Genomic DNA, 21,043 nt, shown 5'->3' on the forward strand with positions numbered 1-21,043 from the left:
TGCAGAGCCTGCTTCTGATCCTTTGTCCCTCTCTCTGCCCTAGCAGGGAGGGGCAGAGAGAGAGAGAGGGAGATAGAGGATCCAAAGCTGGCTCTGCGCTGACAGCAGTGAGCCCGATGTGGGGCTTGAACTCACAAACCATGAGATTATGACTTGAGCCAAAGTCGGATGCTCAATTGACTGAGTCACCCAGGTGCCCCTCAAAAAATAAACAGTAAAAAAAAAATCCATTTGTAGATTGACATGTAAATGTAGTTATTTCTTTGTTACAAGACCAAGAAAAGCATTTTAAAAAATAACAATTCCAAACAAAGTTTCAAAAAGGAATACATTCAACTATAGTCCTCTTGGAAAGAATATTTTCATTGTATTTTTAAAAGTGAGAGCCAAACACTTTTATACTGTTAATAAAATGTTAAAAAAAAGAACAGTGGGTGATCCAGATTTTGAATGTCTGCTGAAAAACTGGAAGATCTAGAAACTTATCTGTAACTGGTAAGACAGGCCAGGTTAATGCTATTGCAACAAATAATCACAAAACCTCAATGGTTCAAAACAACAGATTCACTTCTTGTTCCTGTCATATGACCATTGCCTGTTGGGCAGTTTGGAGGAATGGCTCTATGCAAATAGTTTTGCTCAGAGACCCAGGTTGAGGGACCCTAAATGGGGTCCCAAATGGATCTTGAATATGGGGGCTAGTGTGCAGAGGGAAGACCTGAGCAAATAATCACAAGCTCTAAAGACTTCTCTTCCTGGAAGAGATATATGTCATTTCTCCTCACGTTGTTTTGACCAAAGCAGGGCCTGTGGTCATGCTGGTCTTTAAAGGGGGCAGGAAAGTACAATCCTGCCGGGCACCTGGAAGGAGGGGAAACAGCTATGTCAGAAAACAACACAATAAAATAAATCATACAAATGAAAGTACAACATAGGGAATACAGTCAATAATATTGTAATAGTGTTATATAGTAAGTATTTATCATGATGAGCACTGAGTAATGCATGGAATTGTCGAATCACTGTGTGATATGCCTGAAACAAACATAACATTGCATGTCAACCCTACTTCAATTAAAAAAAAGAACAAAACATACATGGGGCACCTGGCTGGCTCAGTCAGTAGAGCATGCAACTCCTGCTGTGAGTTCAAGCCCCACGTTGAGTGTAGACTTTACTTAAGAAAATAAATAAAATCTTAAAACAAAAACATAGTCAAACGACCACTAAGGACTCTTTAGATAAGGCATGAGCTCTTTGGGCCACCACGGTCCTCCGCACTCCTTAGTGAACTCCTAGCACTGCAGCCAAAGGTCAGAGGACAACTGTCATACTGTCCCCTGGTGCCTTTATTCTATGCCAGACTTCTCTGGGGATCAAGGAGTTGAAGTTGTATTTAGTGAGATAATCTAGACAAACCTGTGTTCAATGCCTGGCTGTTGAGGGCAATAAACCTCTCTGAACCTCGCTTTCTTTCCCTGTAAGATAAAGATAATAATTAGACCAATCTCATAGCATTATTGTGAGAAATAAGGCAATGTTCATAAAACATTCAGTTCAGTGCCTGGTATATAATAAGCACTCAGAAGCCACTCTTAGGATTATGCCAAGTTAGTTTTTAAATCACATAATACATAGAAAGTTTCTTAATGTAAACATTCAAAAAAATGTGTTTTAATGTTTTTATTTATTTTTGAGACAGAGAGAGACAGAGCATGAGCAGGGGAGGGGCAGAGAGAGAGGGAGACACAGAATCTGAAGCAGGCTCCAGGCTCTGAGCTATCAGCACAGAGCCCGACATGGGGCTTGAACTTGCAAACCATGAGATCATGACTAGAGCCTAAGTCAGATGCTTAGCCGACTGAGCTACCCAGGTGCCCCTATGTAAACATTTTTAAACAATCCAGAAAAAGTGAAAGTTTCCTTCAAATCTTTATATTATTGTCTTCCACAGAGGCAGTAACTACTATCAGATTGCTGTGCATTCTTTCTAGACCTTGTTCTGTGGTTTCACAAATGCTGACAAACACATATGCATATATAGGTTTTGGTATATTTTTAAGCATATATACTGTATGTAATTTGCAAGATGCTCTTTTTTTTTTAACTTTTTAATGTTTATTTATTCTTTAGAGAGAGAGAGAGAGAGAGAGAGAGAGAGAGAGAGAGACAGAGAATCTAAAGCAGGCCCACGTTGTCAGTGCAGAGACCAATGCAGGGCTTGAACTTATAAACCAGGAACCATGAGATTGTGACCTGAGCTGAAGTAGGAGGCTCAACCAACTAAGCCACCCAGGTGACCCTGCAAGATGCTCTTTTTAATGAACAACATGCTCTGGGGATTTCTGTTATATATGTGTAGTCTTGTAATATATATTTTTAAAAAAAATTTAAATCCTGCAGATTACTAGGATTTCCCATGGATCCCAGAACTCTCAAACCACCTGGAAAGCTATCTCTGTTGCATTACCTGGTGGTTTGCTTAAGGGCATAAAAGAATATTCCAGCCCTTCAGGGGTGTCTGAGGAGGCCAAACCCCTTTTCCTACTTGGGGCTATATTCTTCTTCCCTGGGCAGTATTGACAAGTAGGTAAATGAACAAGGACTTGAAGTCAGAGTCCTAGTTTCCAGTCCTAGCTGTGAGACCTTGGGCCACTTGCTTACCCTCTGTGAGCCTGTTTCTGAGAAGTGAGAACCATGGTAATTGTGAATATTAAATGAGATCATCTTTATAGAGAATATTAGTAAGGTTGCCTGGCTCACGGGCAGCATTCCGTAGAGTTTCAGGAGGTGATATGTTTGCAGACAGTCAATGTCAAAGAAGGGAGGAATCCAATTAGGCATGCATTTCTAAGCCAGTAAAGGGTCTCTTTAGACTTTTATATGGAAAGGAGCAAAAGGAAAAGATGTTAGCAGTCTGGCAGGCAGGCCAATTAAAACATTCAGGGTGGCTTTTCTTTTTTTTTTTTTTTTAATGTTATTTACTTATTTTGAGAGAGGGAGGTGTGAACGCTGGGGGAGGAACAGAGAAAAGGGGGAAGGAGAGAATCCCAAGCTCCAACTCATGAAGATCGTGACCTGAGCCAAAATCAAGAGTCAGATGCTTAACCAACTGAGCCACCCAGGTGCCCCAGTGACTAATTTTCAAAATCCCTCAAATACCTAAAGGGATAATGTGTAGTATTCTATCCTGTTTTATTTATTTATTTATTTATTTATTTATTTATTTATTTATTTATATTTATTTATTTATTTATTTATTTTAAAGATTTTATTTACTTTTTAAAGAAGTATCACTAGTGTACTAGGTTTTTTATTTTTAATGCTTATTTATTTTTGAGAGAGAGAGAGAGAAGAGACAGAGACACAGAGAGAGAGAGAGAGAGAGAGAGAGAGACAGAGAGAACATGAGTGGGGAGGGGCAGAGAGGGAAGGAGACAGAATCCGAACCAGGCTCCAGGCTCTGAGATGTCAGCACAGAGCCCGGGTTCAGGGCTCAAACTCACAAACGGTGAGATCATGACCTGAGCTGAAGTCAGACAGACGCCTAACCGACTGAGCCACCCAGGCGCCCCTAAAGATTTTATTTTTAAGTAATCTCCACACTCAACGTGGGGCTCAAACTCACAACTCCAAGATCAAGAGTCACATGCACCACCCACTGAACCACCTGGGCACTCCTATTTTAATTCCAGTGTAATTAGCATACAGTGTTACATTAGTTTTGGGTATACAATACAGTGATTCAACAAATCCATATATTACTCAGTGCTCCTCAAGAAAAGTGTACTCTCTTTCCCTGGTTTTCCTTTTCTTTTTTTTTTTTTAAATAGGTTTCACACCCAGCCTGGGGCCCAATGTGGGGTTTGAACTCATGACCCTGAGATCAAGACCTGAACTGAGATCAAGAGTCGGACACTTAACCACCTGAGCCACCCAGGTGCCCCAGTAATCTCTGTTTTAAGGATCAAAGTTTCCATATTTGTATTATGGAAAATGTATATGTATTAAAATCTATCTTAACACTGAATTTCTTTTGAAAAATAATACATGTACATGTTTAAAAAATTGTCAGTTCCAAAGGGTACTTTGGATGAATGAAAACTAAGCTGTTCTCCCACCCTGGCCCAAGTTCACCTCGTTAACAATCATTAACCGTTTCTTATGACTCCTTCCAGACATAGACATAACCTGTGCATGTACAGCAAAACCATCCAGATATGTGCAGAGATAACTAGAGCAATAGAGTATACCTTAATAGAAATAATCGCCCCATGGCATTGGTTCCCCTTCTGTACTCTTCCCATTTTCTGCACTTTGCTTTCTCCATCTACTGGTATCTCTTGGAAATTGCTCTGTGACTGTACACATAGATCTGCCTCATTTTCTCTATGGCTGCATGACAGTCCACTGTAAGAGTGCATTGTACTGCAGTGCTATACCTAACCAGTTCCATACAGCTCTAGATTTGGGTTGTTTCCTCTCTTTCTAGTAGGAGCAGTGCTGCAATCCATGTTATTACATTAGAGCTTTGTTCGCAGGTGAGAATTTAACAGTGAAAGATACACACAGGCATGTATTTTTAATCGCCCTTCATAAGTGATTAGCTATGTTTGGGAAAAACTGATCCACTTGATATTCTTAGGATCATTCCTTTCCTAATATTCCCTGTTCCCCAACTTCCTCCACCACCACGAGGCTGAGTTTTCTGGGATTTTGCCCATGTTTCTTCCTTCCCTGTTTCTCATAGCTTTGAGGAGAATTGGCAGGAAGAAAGGGTGAGGTAGTGTAGAAGAGGGGTATCCAGCTTTTGCTTGGCAGTGGAAAGAGAAGCAGAAGGCTGGGGACTCTCCCCTAGCTGACTCAGATAGCCAGATCAGGGTCTCTCAGCCTTGGCACTATTGACTTTTTGGTCAGAAAGTCCTTTGTCATGGCAGGGGCGTGGTGGTGGTGGTGGGGTCTCTCTCTTCTGCGTCTGTGAATCCCTGGCCTTTGCCCACCGGATGCCAGCCGTCCCTCTACTCGGTTGTAACTAAACCTGTTAAGTCCCCTGGGGGGAAATCTCCTCGGAATCCCCTGCCTTGACAGTTCACTGGTGGTAAATCATTCACTGAACATTTACTAAGTATCCAGCACCTGGGGCCTGAGGGTTTCATGATCTGAGTGGGGAGGCTAGCACAGGAGAGTGCCAACTTGCTCTCTCCTTTGGAAGACAGTAACAGCCACTTGAGGGTTCTTGTCTACATTCACCCTCTGGTAATCCGTTTCCTCTTCCTTCCTTCCTACCTCCCGTTACACAACACAGTACATAAATACGGTCTCGTAAAACTTTCACATAATACATTGTCCTCATCGCTCCCAAGCTCGGACATTCTCTAGGGGCAATAACTATTGTTTTAAATTTAGAACCCTTCCTATGCACTTACATACTGATTTTCACATACAGAAATCAGGAGTTTTGTTTTTTGCTTTGTTTGTTGAACTTGATTTTTCTTTCTTTTTTTTTTTTTTTTCAATTAACAGTCCAAATAACAAATGGAGACCCATCCGTATCTGTGTAATTCTACCTCATTACTTTTTAAACTACTGCATGGTATTCTATATTATGTGTGTATCACTAATCACTTTGCCAATTGATGAGCAATTACATTTTTAGTTTTTAAATATTTTAACAAAGCTGACAATGCTGCAGTTGAACACCGTGGTATAGGCTTCTTTGTTAAAAAAAAAAAAAAGTGGCTATCAACCAAGAAGTGCTATTATTGTTTTGGGTGATACACAATTTTAATAGTGACTGCCAAATAGCCTTACACAAAGAGCCGTTTCACTTAAAATTCCCTCCAAACGTGATTAAGAATAGCCAAGACTGTTATCATAGGCCATCTGGGTTCAATTACAATCTGTAAATTTAAAGTTTTGCAAATCTGCTCTCATTAGCATTTCAATTTGGAGAGTCAATTTGTAAAAGGCAAATCTCTTAGTCCACCCTTTAAGAACTCTTCCAGGGGCTCTTCATTGCCAACAGAATAAACTCCAAACCCTTAGCATAGCTGGCACGATCCGGGCAGAGGGGTGTGGGGGTGGGATGGAATGGGTGGGGTGTTGGAATAGGTGGGTGGGTGTCCTTACTGTAGAAAATTTTAGCAGCTTTTCTCTCTCGGTTAAATTTCATCCGAAGCTTTCTTAGTCCCAGATGCCTGGTTGGGGGCTCCGGGGCCAGCAAAGTGCCCCAGTCTGTTGGATGGGTGACGGAGAACAGAGACGGCATCCAGATCATCTCTGATCCCAGCCCTTAATAGGAACCTCATAAATGCTGAATGAGCTAGGCCGATGCGGCAGTGGGCCCTGGAGGGGGCAGAGGGACGCTCTCACTTGGCTCCTGGGGCGGCCGCGAGTCTCCAGTCTGGGGCCAGACCCTGCTCAGGGAGCGACAGAGGACGCGGCTGCTGCCGGTCCCCTCCACGGAGACGCTCCAGGTGCTCCTTTAACCAAATTCTCTGCAAAACTTAACGGGAGACCACATGCCTGGAATGAGAACTGACCGAGGCGTCTGTGTATTGCCTTACAGAATGCTCATGGTGACCAACAGAGGGCCCAGTAACACACCGAGGGACGTGGACAGGACCGGGCTGGAGCACCACTTAGCCCCTGAAGTGCTTCGGGCAATCTTTGGGGGGGGGGGGGGGGGGGTCCGTGTAGGAGTTTGACAAATTACCTTTTAAAGTAGTAACGACACTAAAGGGGCCCCCACACCCCCAGCAATTCGAACACTGAATGGCAATGGGGGTGACGCACAGGATGTTGCACTAAAGGACCAAGCCGAGCGGAGACTTTACGGTTCCTTGGCAGCAAGAGAGAGGGAAGACCTCAGCGAACTCCCACGAGCCCGCCATGGGGCCGGCCTGCCGCAGCACTTGCCACGAACAGCAGGGTGGACATCTGTGTCCTCAAACTCGGCAGCAGTTTTCACGGGCGACCTCTTTACACGATCTTAGGTACGCGACGGCCGCTACTTTCCCCTTCGGTGTTCCCTTCACTGTGGTCCAACAATAGTGCTGACTAATGGTGAGAGCCAGCAAGTGCCCTTAGGCGGCCGTATGGAAATAAAAAAGTTGCTATAAGAAGAAAAAACCCAAACAACGGGAACTTTACCACTTGGCTTCCCTGGTACCAAACTGCAGAACAGGCGGGAGAGGGGGCGGGAGAGGGGCCTCAGGGCCATACCCAACAAGTGGGGGAGAGAAAGGAAAGAGGACGGAAGCCGGGGCCAGAAAGAGCCTCAGGATCTCCCCAGAGGGCACGGAGGCCCTGGGGCTCGGTCTCCTTGGCACTGTCCAACCCCCGCGTCAATCAGCTCCTTCTCGCTTTGTGATTGGCCAGGGGCTCCCTTGGCTTCCCTGGCGCCCACCTCCTAGTTGCTTGGGGTTTACTTCCCCAAAGTACACGGGCCCCACCTTGTGGAGCAACCGCTCCTGCATGGAAAACCGATCTCCGCCCAGGGGAACACATTTTATCGAATGGGAGCGGCCCCACGCACTTATTGGCTACTATGGGTATCGGTTAAAGAACTCCCCACCCTCTTTTTGACGTACCTTTAAGTAATTGGTCTCTCTCAATGCCAATCCGTTACTAGGGAAACGAGATCCTCACAGTCTCATAGGCATGAGTCTAAGCCAATCAAGAGCCACGCCTTCATCCTGCGGCAGTACCCAATTGCTGCTCGAAGAGCCCGGAGGACGCAGTCGGGATTGGTCACCAGCCTGCTCGACCTGGCCGCAACAAGTTAGGCTGAGTCGCGGTTATATAGACCGGCGACGGAGCACGCGTGTGTGCGGACGCAGTTGCGTGAGGGGTTTTTGCCTTGTGCCGTGCTGTGGAGCAAAGCTTGTTCCTCTCCCGCTCAGCCGCGCAGGTACTCTGGGGTGTGGGCGGGGCGGGGCGGCCCAGGGACGAAGACGAGCTGGGACGGTTGTGAGAGGGAGGAGAAGTCCGAGCGACGGCGGCGGCGGCGGCGGCGGCCGCGCGAGGCGTGCACACCACCCCCCCAAAACGGCCGCAGGCGGGCGCACGGGCGCGCGGAGTTTCCCCGCCCCCTCTTCGCCGCGCTCCCACCGGTCGGCGCGCGTGGCCGTGTCCGCGGCCGCCTCGTGCGCGTGCCACGCCCAACGGCCGCGCGGGGCGAGAGCGAGCCGCGGCCGCCGCCCGGGCTCCAGAGCGATCTCGGGGGCCTGGGGCCTCGCGCGGCGGTCTCGCCGGCCTTTCCCGCCCGCCGCCTCCCCCCCGCGCGCCCGCAGAGCCTTCCCTCCCCTGGCGAGGGGCTCCAGTTTGGCCCGGACCCGAGGAGGCTTTTATTTTGGGGCGGGGCGACACGAAAGCGCGATGAGGGTTTTTCGACTCGGGAAGCAGAAGTGCAGCGCTTCGGCTTCGCAGGGAGTTAAAGGGGGAGCAGCGAATGCATGGATAGTGAGAGGAGATAATAACCCTTGTGTTTTCTAAGCCCCCACTGTGTGCCAGGCACTGTGCTGAGCAACTTGTGTGGCTCTCATGCGCTCCCACGAGGATCCGAGGAGGTAGGTGCGGGGATTTGCCCTATGGCAGTGGATTCGGTGGGCCCGCGGTGGAGAGGCGTGCTCAGAGGCACACAGACGGTAAGAGGCAGGTGCTGGTTGGAACCCGCGGGCCGTCTGACTCCTAGTCCCGCAGCCTCCTTTCGTCCTTGTGCCAGCGCCCTGCGCGGCTCCAGGGCGCCGCTGTCCCCGGAGCCCTGGTCCCTGGGGGCAGCAGCATCAGCCTGGCGAGGCCAACTGCTGCGAAGAGTGCATTGGCGTTTGTACTGGAGCCACTTGTGGGCTTCAGGGAGACGCGGGTTGGAAGTGGGATTATGACAAAGGACACGAGAGGCTTTGGGCTTTCCTTTCTACGTGTATTCGCACGGAGGGACGTGCCGCCCTCCACGCTTCCGGAAAAAGGATAGAAGCGAATGAACGTGGACGGTGTTCCTCCTCGGATTTGATACTGGTGGTGGGAAAGTCCCGCCAGCAGCCAGTTAGGCTCCGAAATTGGTCTAGACCTTGAAACCTTTTTCTTGTCTTCACCGGGGCAGGCTTTTGAGAAGGACCTTCGGGAGGATCGTTTAACTTCCTCGTTTTGTAGTTGGAGAAAATGCGAGTCAGAGCGATGAGTTTCACATCTCGCCCGCCTGCGTGGGTTGAGATGCGAAGATGGGACGGAAAGGATGGTGCCCAGTTACAACGTAAATTTAACCACTGGAGCTTATGCTAGGTGAATTACGGGTGATTGAGAGGTGTTGGAAGTCTTGCCCTTACGCCAGTCGGGACCTGGCAGTCGGGATCTTCTGCGGATGAAAGCCTCTCTGCATTCAGTTCATGTGTTGAGCGTTTCCTGTTAGGTTCCTGTCTGTATGCTGCAAATACAGAAGACACCTTCAAAGACGAGTATAGGTTTGCGATATTTGAAAGGCAGTATGCTCCTTGGCTTAATAAAATAGTTGAAGGTCCAGGGGCGCCTGGATGGCTGTTGGTTAAGTGCCCGACTGGACTTGGGCTCAGGTCACTATCTGTTGGTGAGTTGGAGTTCCCCCTCGGCCTCTCTGCGCTGACGGTGCAGAGCCTGCTTGGGATTCTCTCTCTCCCTCTCTGCCCCTCCCCTGCTCGTCCTCACTTTCTCTCTAACTAAACTTAAAAAATATAGTTGTAGGTTCAGATCATTACTTGACATCGCAAATATCTCTACTTGAGAGAAAAAAACTACAATAAAAGTTTTGGGACTAGCTCTTGTGAATTAAATTTTGCTTGGGATGGCTTTCAGCCTTCCTTCAGAGCTTTTAGGATTGGTCTTTAAAGAATTTTTTTGTAGTAGGAGGGAATACATAATTTACATCCTTGTTAGGAAATTAAAAAACTACAAAGAATCAATATTTGTAAGTGTTTCCATTTCCCAGTACTTTACATGTTTGTTAACAGAAAGTAGCAATAGATAAATCAAAATACTGTATGGCCAAGTTTTTTGTTGACGTTGCCATAAATAACAGATTGCTTTAGAATGTAACATTGTTGGGGCGCCTGGGTGGCGCAGTCGGTTAAGCGTCCGACTTCAGCCAGGTCACGATCTCGCGGTCCGTGGGTTCGAGCCCCGCGTCGGGCTCTGGGCTGATGGCTCAGAGCCTGGAGCCTGTTTTCCGATTCTGTGTCTCCCTCTCTCTCTGCCCCTCCCCCGTTCATGCTCTTTCTCTCTCTGTCCCAAAAATAAATAAACGTTGAAAAAAAAAAAAAAGAATGTAACATTGTTTTACTTAGAAGAGGCCTTCTGATGTAGCCATTTTAGTTACCTTTATTTAGTTGGGGTTGCCTATTGAGTTAGCATTAGGTTTCAAATGTTAAAACATGACATAGAAACTGTTAATTTTTTAAATCCAGTTGATGGTATCACTGCTCGGAGTAGAATGTATCAGAATGAAATATCCTTATGCATTGAGAGAAACTTTTGTTTCTCTTTCAAGTATTTCTTAACCTGTTCTTTGCCTCAGGCGAATGGTTATCAGTTGGTCAGGAATATGAAAACCGAGGTATTTTACTGATTGGGAGCCTGGTTGATCTCTTGTGCGTGCGTTTATAAGGAACAAACGAAGCAAATTGTGATAATACAAGGCTGGTGAGCCTCCCTTCTTCCCAGCCAAGTCACGTTACTTTTGTTATTAAATCCTGTGTGTCTAAGCTCTTGTGCTTCTAACTGATAGAAAAGTAGGCACCTCTTTGTTCTTTAACTCACATTCAGTTGGCTGTTCTCAGCTGACAGTCTGCTAAGGGTGCATCAGAAGATTTGGTAATGTTTGTTGCTGACCTACTTGCGGTCGTTTTTTCTTTTTTCTTTCCTTGTAATTTACATTATTATTTTGTTCTTTTAGTACTTGGCATAGAAAGTAAAGGGTAGAGGTTAGTTTTAAATTTTTATAGGTTCATGCCTTAAACTTAAATTTTTATGGGTTTATGAATTGTATGTGGTTCTTAGGATGGTTGGGGCAATGTTAAAAGATGAAATTTATTTATTTTTAAAAAATTTTTTTTTTCAACGTTTATTTATTTTTGGGACAGAGAGAGACAGAGCATGAACGGGGGAGGGGCAGAGAGAGAGGGAGACACAGAATCGGAAACAGGCTCCAGGCTCCGAGCCGTCAGCCCAGAGCCTGACGCGGGGCTCGAACTCCCGGACCGCGAGATCGTGACCTGGCCGAAGTCGGACGCTTAACCGACTGCGCCACCCAGGCGCCCCTAAAAGATGAAATTTAATATAAAGCCTGAATTTGTGACCAAAACCAATTTTTTCTTTTTGCCAGTTTAATTACCTCCTTGATCATTCAACATTTTGTAATTAGATTTTTTTTTTTTTTAAATGATATTTCAGAATTCACACATGCATTGTGTGTTCTTTTGCAAAGAGAATTGTCACAGTAAGTAGGTTTAAAAACTGCTTTCCCCCCCTCCCCTGGCTAGTCAGTTCGTAGCTAGTAGGAAAAACCTTTAGTTGCAACACTGCCCTTCCAGCCATGGAGTTAAATTTAGATTCAGCAACTGTAATCTCACTTGTAGTTGCTGATCACACTGGTGGTTAACTAGGTTTATTATGTTTTTCAAATCTTAAAAATCACCTGTTTATTTTTTTTTAAGTATCCTTGGACACCCTGTTTGGCCTGGGTGGGGAAAGCTGAATTGCAAGCCAGGTGATAATGGTGAAGAGCCAGGAATAATCTGCACATGAAGAGTGGCCTTTATAAAACAAAGTAGTTAAAACATTTTTCTCACAGATTGTGGCCTTAGTGTGTTTAGATGAATTGATTTCCCCTTTCATCCTCTGGCAGTTTGTCATGTTGTACTATTGTTCAGCTGCTCAGCTTGTTGTGTTTCAGGTATTTAAAAAAGTAAATGCTAGAGATGGCTCAGAGAAAGTGGCTTCCTAGATGGGGCACGCTGCAACTCTGGGGATGTTAAATGGCTACTTAACAGCATCATTGTGTATTTGTATAGCCCTTTATATATTCTAAAAGTGCTTTTACATGTCTTAGTAGTCTTATGTTTTTACTTACAAAGGGAATTGAGGCTCTGAAACCCAAAAAGTTGTCTGTTTTGTAAAGCTTATATGTCTAGCAGTGAACTGTAGAGTGTAGCTATTTCCTTATTCAAAAAAGTTTGTAGGATTCAGAATCTGGAGTCCAAAACCTTTCCAGGCTTTTTTAGGCTGTGACTCAAGTATACCCTGTGTTCATGGACTCTCTGAGCCTGCTCTGTGATTTGTGAAATCTAAAGGATGGGAAATTCATGTTTTCAGGAATTTCATAGATGAGGCAGTAGTATTAACCATAAAGTGTTTTTTCACCTCACTGAGAAAGAACATAGACTGTTGCCCAATTATAAGTCCAGCCGATTAGCTTTTAACTTTGGAGTGGGGAATGGATGGATGTTAAAAAACCAAGAAAAGCTAGTAAATTGTTAGGTTTTTTCAGTTCCTTTTGAAGTTTTTTTCTTTTGAGAAAACTTGAGTTTGAGATAGCTAGAAATTGATGTTGAATAAAATACTATTAACGGAATGATTGCCCTTAGCTTTCCTTAGTTTTTCCACTAACGTCCTTTATCTGTTCCAGGATCCAATCTAAGATAACACATTGCAGTCTCTTGAGTCTCTCTCTCTGATCTGTCACAGTTTCTTTTCTTTCTTTGTCTTTTATGACCTTGACACTTGATCTAAATTTGGGTACACTTGGTGTTATAGGTAGACTGAGGTTATGGATTTGGGGGAAGAATACAGAGGTGACTTAGCCTTCTGATCACATCAAGGGGTACATAATGTACTGGTTGAATTTAACCTTGGTCGATTAAGTGGTGTCTACCAGGTTAGGATTTTTCCCCTTGTTTTCTTTGTTAGAAACCAGTCCCCAAGGAAGAGGAGAATCAGAATTTGTGGACATAAATTAGCTATGTATTAAAGCTACTATTGTAGGGGCGCCTGGGTGGCGCAGTCGGTTAAGCGTCCGACTTCAGCCAGGTCACGATCTCGCGGTCCGTGAGTTAGAGCCCCGCGTCAGGCTCTGGGCTGATGGCTCGGAGCCTGGAGCCTGTTTCCGAATCTGTGTCTCCCTCTCTCTCTGCCCCTTCCCCGTTCATGCTCTGTCTCTCTCTGTCCCAAAAATAAATAAAACGTTGAAAAAAAAAAAAAAAAAAAAAAAAATAAAGCTACTATTGTAATTACTAAATATTTGGGGGGGGGGGAGACACTTCAAAGTTATGATAATATATGTTAGCTATGTTTCTTAAAGGTTTCTTAAGCATATGTTAATTTGTTTCTATGTTTCTTAGCATATGTTAATATGTTTCTTTAAAGGTTCCTTATAGCATTTATTACTGGATCTTGCTTGTGGCTATTATCTTAGTGTAATGGTGATTCTTTATTTCCTTTGTTCCCTCTGTTTGAAATTCTTCTGTAAGGCAGCTTTGTCTCCTTCCCCCTTTATTTTTTTATTGACTTTATTTTCTTACTCATTAAATTTTTTATTTAGGCATTTATTTTTGTTACTATGGAGCCATGGATATTTTATTCTTTGATTTGTAATCCAATGTTATCTAAGTTATTTTTGCTTTTTTACTTACTGCTCAAATTGGTGCAGTTTTGGCTCTTGTGTCCTTCTAACATTGCCCTGAGGTTTTTTTTTAAACACTTCCATTTTTTTAAAAAAAATTTTTAATTGTTTTTGAGAGAGGGAGAGAGCTCAAGCAGGGGAGGGGCAGAGAGAGGGAGACACAGAATCTGAAGCAGGCTCCAGGCTCTGAGCTGTCAGCACAGAGCCCCGAGAGGGGCTCGAACTCACGAACCGAGAGATCATCACCTGAGCCGAAGTCAGATGCTTAACTGACTGAGCCACCCCTTAAAGCATTTTCTTTATTTACCGGGTAGTTCAGGCTCACCTTGTATTTTGCCTTTCCCAGCCCTAAAGTCAACCATTTCTCCTAGGAACCATCAGGAAGAATTAAAGGGAGGTGCAGGTGGTAAACGTGTAGAGTTTAGAAAACAGATTGAACAGTAAATCTCGTGATGGTGATACTGCTCTTGCTATGAGTACAGACAGTGGCTTTTGTATTAAAGTTTCTCTGGTTTTGGGAAAACATTTTGGTTTCTCTTACTGCCTTAATTTCAAATGTTTGAATACATAGCATAGCCTTGCTACAAAATTTATGATAATTTAATATATATTCATATTAGTGCACACAAACCCTTGGTGTTTTTTTTCTTAGTGTTTTTGATAAATTATTAAGATAGGGCAAAAAGACGACTTAAATGTCCTAGTACTTAGAATTGACAGTTAACAATTTGCATCACTTTTTTAAGTAGGACTCCTTGTTTTTTCTTTCTTTCTTTTCTCTCTCTCTCTCTCTCTCTTTTTCTCTCTTTCTTTCCTTATTTAGAGAGAGCTTGGGGGTGGAGGGGCAAGGAGAGGGAGGGGGAGAGAGAATCCCAAGCAGGCATGGAGCTCCATACCATGAACTGTATGTAGATCATGACCTGAGCTGAAATCAAAGAGATGGAAGCTTTACCAACTGAGCCCCCCCAGGTGCCCCCTATGTTTTCTAGAATTTTTATGTAAGCTGTATCATACAATATGTGCTTGTGAAAAAAGTTATATTCTGTAAATACACCGAAATGTTATCCATTCACCTGTTGATGGATGTTTGGTTGGTTTTCAGCTTTAGGGTGTTACAAATAAAGCTTTCTAAGAAACTGACTAACTTAAGTGGTTGCACCACTTGACGCTCCCACCAGCAGAATTTTGAGTATATCCTGAGAGTTTCTGTATATCCTGGCCAACCTCTGTCAGCATTTATTTTGGTCGTTCTGACAGGTGTAGTGGTACCTTACTGTGGTTTTAATTTGCATTTCTTTGATTACTAAGGATGTTTAGCATTTTTCATGGGCTCATTTGGCATTCAATAATTTCTTTGGTGGAGTGTTTTTTCATATCTTTTGCTCATATTTTATGGGATTGTTATTCGGTTATGAGAGTTCTTATAGATAACAAGTTTTCCTATCAGATATATGCTTTGAAATATTTATCCCCCAGTCTAGCTCGTGTTTTCATTCTCTTAAAAGTGTCTTGCAGGGCAGAAAGTTTTACAGAATCTACAGTATCAGTGTTCATATAGATTATGTTTTCAGTGTAACTAGAATCTTTGCTCAACCCAAGGTCATGCAGATTTTATAGTTCTAGATTTTACATAAAACCATTTCGAGTAAACTTAATGTGGTGCGTGAAGTGAGGTTCATTTTTTCCAATGTATGGATATGCAATTCTTCCACCATTTGTTGAACAGAGTATCCTTTTTCTACCGAATTATCTGCATTTACGTTAAAAATCCCAGTTGTCCTTTTATATGTGGGTATATTTCTTAGCTATTTTGTTCTATGGATCTTTGTCTGTTTTTACTTCCAGACTATTTTAAAAATAAATATACCAATGCTCTATTCTTTCCATGTCCTTGCAAATGGCAAGATTTCATTCCTTTTGATGGCTGATAATGTTCCATTTTGTGTGTGTGTGTGTATGTGTATGCACACACCACATCCTTATCCATTCATTAGTCGATGGACATTTGGGCTCTTTCCATAATTTTTTTTATTTTTATTTTTTTTATTTTGAAAAAGTTTATTGTATATATTTTTTGAGAGAGCGTGTGTGTGCCCACGCAAGTAAGGGAAGGGCAGAGGGAGAGGGAGGGAGAGAACGCTAAGCAGGCTCCACACTCAGTGCAGGCCCCACAAGGAGCTTAACCAGCTGAGCCACTCACGTACCCTGGCTCTTTCCCTTATTCTGAGTGAAATAAGTCAGTCAAAGACAAATATCGTATGATTTCGTTCAAATGTGAAATTTAAGAAACAAAACAGATGAACATAGGGGAAGGAAAAATAAGATGAAAGCAGAGGGAAGCAAACCATAAGAGACTTTTAACTATAGAGAACAAACTGAGGATTGATGGAGGGAGGTGGGTGGGGGATGGTCTAAATGGGTGATGGGCATTAAGGAGGGCACTTGTTGGGATGAGTACTGGGTGTTATGTAAGTAATGAATCATGAAAATACACTTCTGAAACTAATACTACACTATATGTTAACTAACTTGAATTTAAATGAAATCTTGGAAGAAAAAAACTGGAAATGGCTGCAGAATACAAATCATGATAAAAACAAAAACAGATGAAGGAAACCAAAAGGGTAGATTGGAGTAAGAGTTATCATAGGTGATGAAGTTATTCCAAAGTACCTCATTTGCAGTCAAACTATAGTTTAAAGCATAAATTAGATAATCAGTTATGCTCCTATGGGTGTATTTTTAAAATTAATTCTACCAAGTAAAAGCATCTGTTTACATAAACTAAGTATCACAGTTGATGACATATAGTAAGGTTTTTACATATAAGCAGAATAATTTGAATGGTTTTCTTGTCCAAATGGAATTTCTGCTGGGATACTCCATGTATCAGGCTAATTTTTAGGCCTTAAATATTAAAAGAAGAAAATCTGATCCAATGGAAGTAACAAGTACTTCAAAGTTAGGACTAAAGTATTTATTGTGTACTGTATATGACAGCATAATGTTAATAAAGTTTTTCATAAGTAGAAAAGTACTATGAACAATATCTAATGTTTTATGTATACTAAAAACACTTTTAAAAGTTTAAAAGCTATTATACAGTACATACTCAGCAACTGACTTTTCATTTTAACATTGTTTTTGAGATCTATTTCATGCTGACTTTGACCACTATAAATAGGATGACTTTATGTCTTGGTTTCCTAGGGACAGCCCTAATTCACTCCAGTTAACCTGGCATAATTATAAATAGTACTGCTTTTCAATCTTGTCAGTGCCCCATGTGATTATCTTAGATACAGTGTTTGAATGATCTGTATAAACTGCACCCTAATCCATTTCCTGTTTGACAGATAGCATAGGTTATTTGTGTTATGTTTCAGAAATAGGGTGGCAGTTAATTTCTCGCTTTATCTCTTGTGCCTATGGGTGTTTCTCTTGTGTATGTGTCTAGAAAAGATTGCTGGATTCATTGGAGCATTGTTGATTTTATTAGATAACTTCTCCACTGTGGTGGCAGCAGTTGGCATTTCTTCAGCTTTGCCGGTTCTCTTTTCCCAACTTCTTGACAGTGTTGAACATTGACTGATATTTTAATATTTCAGGGGATCTTCTGTGAGAAGTGATAGGTTTTAGTTTGCATTTTATTGGTTACTTAGTTTATCATTTCTTGCCCATTTACTTTCCTGAGAATTGGCTCTTCCATTTCCTTTGCCTGTTTTTGTCTTGGGTTATTCTTTATTTTAGTGATTTGTATGAGAGTTCCATATGCATTCTTAACGCAGATCATAAGATATTTTGCTCTTTTGACTTTGCCTAGAGTAAGCCCTTCCATTAAAAATTCAGGTGGAAGGGTGCTTGGGTGGCTCAGTCAGATAAGCATCTGACTTCAGCTCAGGTCATGGTCTCACAGCTCATGAGTTCAAGCCCCCGCGTTGGGCTCTATGCTGACAACTCAGAGCCTGGAGCCTGCTTTGGATTCTGTGTCTCCCTCTCTCTGACTCTGTCTCTCTCCTCTCTGTCTCTGTCTCAAGAAGAAATAAAAACATTAAAAAAAATTTTTTTTAAGTGTAGTTGATCTGGTTTACATCAGATCATAGTAATAGTACCATAGTAATGGGAAATCTTAAAACTTGAAAACCACAAGTTATATGACGTGATCTCACGTCCAGCTGTAACTTTGAAGTTCTGAAGAATTTAGGATCAGTAAGAACATCTGAAATTATCTTCTTCTTTTTTTTTTCTTTTTTTTTTGTTTGACTATGATCCAGGGAAAAATATAGCAGTTTCTCATTCTGGTTTAGTCTAAGTATATTTGTTTAAGACCTAGGATCCAAATTCTTTTTACTGATACTCTAGTAACCATGCCTACAGGTAAACTACTCTCCAGTATGACTAGGAAGGTATTCTGTATTGATCTAGTACCTGTAATCTGGGGAAAATGTGGACTGGCCTTGAACTAATTTCTTAGGTTTCAGTGAAACAGGTAGTAAATTGGACAGATATTCAAGAATAACGCAGGGGTGCCTGTGTGACTGAGTTGAGTGTCTGGCTCTAGGTTTCGGCTCAGTTCATGATCTCACATTCTGCGAGTTTGAGCCCCATGCCCAGCTCTGTGTAGACAGCTTTGGAACCTGCTTGGGATTCTCTCTCTGCCCCTTCCCTGCTCGTGTGCCCATGTGCGCATGCTCGCTCTCTCGCGTGTGCGCGCGCGTTCTCTCTCTCTCTTTCTCTCTCTCTTTCTCTCTCTCTCAAAATAAACTTTTTAAGATAAAAGGATAATGGCAGATGCACTAGATGAAGATAAACATAGGTCCACAAATTGTTCAGGAATTAACCAATCAAATTGTTTTGCCTGTCCTTTGAGAAAACTGAAATAAAATGTCTTGCCTTTTTTACTGTAATTGATCTGTACATATGTGTTTGCCTGTATGTTTAATTTGAGGATGATTTTATTCCTCAAATGAAAAGTTGGATTATCTCCTACCAGATATTTTTCCCAAAAAGTTTTATTTTGATAATAACAATAATTGAGGACTCAGTGTTTGCTGCCTTTCTTAATACTCAAAAGATACTAACTTTGTCATTGTGAGGACTTTGAGGTGGTAGATAATTTTTTTGAGTAAAAAAAAAAACATTTTGTTAGCTCACGCTTTTTCAGATTATATTTGGTTTCATCAAGAAATGAACTAAGCATAGCATTTTTAGATTTTTATGGTTTCTCGTAAAGATATTAGAAGTTTTCCCTGATACTGACTAAAAATGTGATCACATGTGCCTCCTGTATGTCAGAGCTATATTTATCACCCTTGAATCTAGTATTGCAACAAATAAGAATGTGCTTGTAATCTTAGAAGTGGAACACTCTTAATTGGGTTTAGAAATTTAGAGAGGGGTGCCTGGGTGGCTCAGTCGGTTAAGGGTCCGACTTTGGCTCAGGTCATGATCTCACAGTTTGTGAGTTCGAGCCCTGCGTCAGGCTCTGTGCTTACCGCGCGGAGCCTGGAGCCCAGTTTGAGTTCTAGGTCTCCCTGTCTCACTGCCCCTCCTCTGCTCACACTCTGTCTGTCTCTCTCTCAGAAATAAACATTAATTTGTCAGGCTCTGACAACTCAGAGCCTGGAGCCTGCTTCGGATTCTGTGTCTCCCTCTCTCTGCCTCTACCCCACTTGCACTTTGTCTCTCTCTCAAAACATCAAAAATAAACATTAAAAAAAATTCAGAGAAATTACGATAAGGTACATGCTGGAATTATGTACCTTTGAAGTTCTTATAATCATTTTAAAGAAATTAATTTTTGAGAATAATAATGAATTCATCAGATTACAATAAACTTGAATAAAAATCTAACCTGGTCTGTGGGGGTTTTATTCTTATGCTTATTTTTTAAAACCAAGAATTGCTAAAGTGTCTTGTCTTTGAGTTGGTTTTAGCTAAATAATTCAGTTTTTTCCCCTGCCATTTTTCCCCTGTGTACTTGATCTTTCAAGTTGAACATCTTCAACATTTTTTTCCAGGTTGAATTGACCAAAGCAATGGTTATGGAGAAGCCTAGTCCCCTGCTGGTCGGGCGGGAATTTGTGAGGCAGTATTACACGCTGCTGAACCAGGCCCCAGACATGCTACACAGGTAAAACTTTTTTTTTTTTTTTTTTTTTAACCATGCATGATCTAATGTTTTTTAGTATGTAGCTACTTACCCTTCAGAGTCTCTTGTCATGCACTTTGTAGACTTGTTGCATATATGTGCTTTGTACATAAGAGCCAATAAATGATGGCTATTAAAATTAAATTTTTAAGTAGAATATACAAGTATAAAGAAATTACACTAAGTCACCTAAACTTACACATTATCAGAAAAATCATGGCTGAAAATGTAAAAATACGGTATTTATGCTTTTGTTTCTGTTTTTTATGGTGGTTTTTGGTGAATCATGAATATTTTGTACGAATGTATTGAAGACTATTCCTACAGTAACATTTTTGTGTCCATGTGCTTTTAAAAATTAGGGTAACTTGGAAATGTGGTATAGGCTTGTAAATTAACAGTTTATGAAATAAACACAAAAAGCTCTAGTAAAACCATGTTTACAATTTTTCTTTGTATATGCAAACATTTTTAACATACTGTTTTTTAGTTTTTTCGCTTGATAATTTGGGGTCATCTCATAAGGGTAGTACATGTATCATATTAATTTTAGTATTCACGTATTTTTTATTTTATAGAGATATATAGCATCTTTTAATCCCCGGTGGTGAATTTGTTGGTTGCTTCCATTATTTCTTCTTACAAACAGTCCAGCATTATACAAAGCTGTAAATATACAGGTTGATTTATAGACTTGTTAGAATAATTTCTTAGAGATGCCAAAATGTGTGTTTGCTGGACCAGACTATTTCCCTCGTTACTTTGACCAGCTTGCATATTGGATATCACGTCCTTATTGGGTGAAAAAGAAAATTTATAAATTTGAGTCCTTGTTGTGAAAATGGAAAATATATATATTTTTGAGAATTTACAATTTTCTGCTTTCACCTGTTTCCTATTGATCTTTACTGAAACCTTTTAGTAAGACATTATTAGGTAGTTAACTTTATTTTGCAGGTAAGGATGTAAGCTGTTAAAAATTTGCTGGTGTTGGGGTGCCTGGGTGGCTCATTCGGTTAAGCACCTTTGGCTCAGGTCATGATCTTGTGGTTCATGAGTTCCAGGCCAGCGTCAGGCCCTGTGCTGACAACTCAGAGCCTGGAGCCTGCTTCACAGATTGTGTATCTCCTCTCTCTGCCCCTCCCCCTCTCATTCTCTCTCTCTCTCTCTCTCTCTCTCTCTCTCTCTCTGTTTCTCTCTCTCAAAAATAAATAGAAAATTAAAAACAAATCTGGTGTTGACAT

At 42.0% G+C, this 21,043-nt stretch overlaps 2 protein-coding genes across 4 annotated transcripts in view; one reads left to right on the plus strand and one right to left on the minus strand.

Moving 5' to 3' along the window:
• Positions 1–544: 544 nt before the first annotated feature.
• LOC147584141 (uncharacterized) lies at positions 545–14,010 on the minus strand. The gene is made up of 6 exons (XM_086716047.1): positions 13,974–14,010; positions 9,327–9,424; positions 8,549–8,791; positions 7,593–8,345; positions 1,420–1,478; positions 545–861 (listed from the first exon to the last, which is right to left on the minus strand). Exons 1-4 carry the CDS (start codon positions 14,008–14,010, stop codon positions 7,800–7,802), a joined length of 924 nt encoding a protein of 307 aa, XP_086572173.1. The 3' UTR covers positions 545–861; positions 1,420–1,478; positions 7,593–7,799.
• Positions 7,775–21,043, plus strand: part of G3BP1 (G3BP stress granule assembly factor 1) — a 37,313-nt gene continuing 24,044 nt past the window's right edge. Inside the window, exons 1-3 of one of the 3 annotated variants that reach the window (XM_086699127.1) lie at positions 8,339–8,570; positions 11,685–11,797; positions 19,669–19,781. In XM_086699127.1, coding sequence (XP_086555253.1) covers positions 19,687–19,781 — 95 coding nt within the window. In that variant the 5' untranslated portion in view covers positions 8,339–8,570; positions 11,685–11,797; positions 19,669–19,686. Of the gene's footprint in view, positions 7,913–8,338; positions 8,571–11,684; positions 11,798–19,668; positions 19,782–21,043 lie in introns of those variants that run through there. The other 2 variants (XM_025924804.2, XM_025924803.2) reach the window with 2 other exon arrangements.

This window comes from Puma concolor, chromosome A1, assembly GCF_028749965.1.
Source record: "Puma concolor isolate L17-30 chromosome A1, mPumCon1.1.hap2, whole genome shotgun sequence".
NCBI lineage: Eukaryota > Metazoa > Chordata > Mammalia > Carnivora > Felidae > Puma > Puma concolor.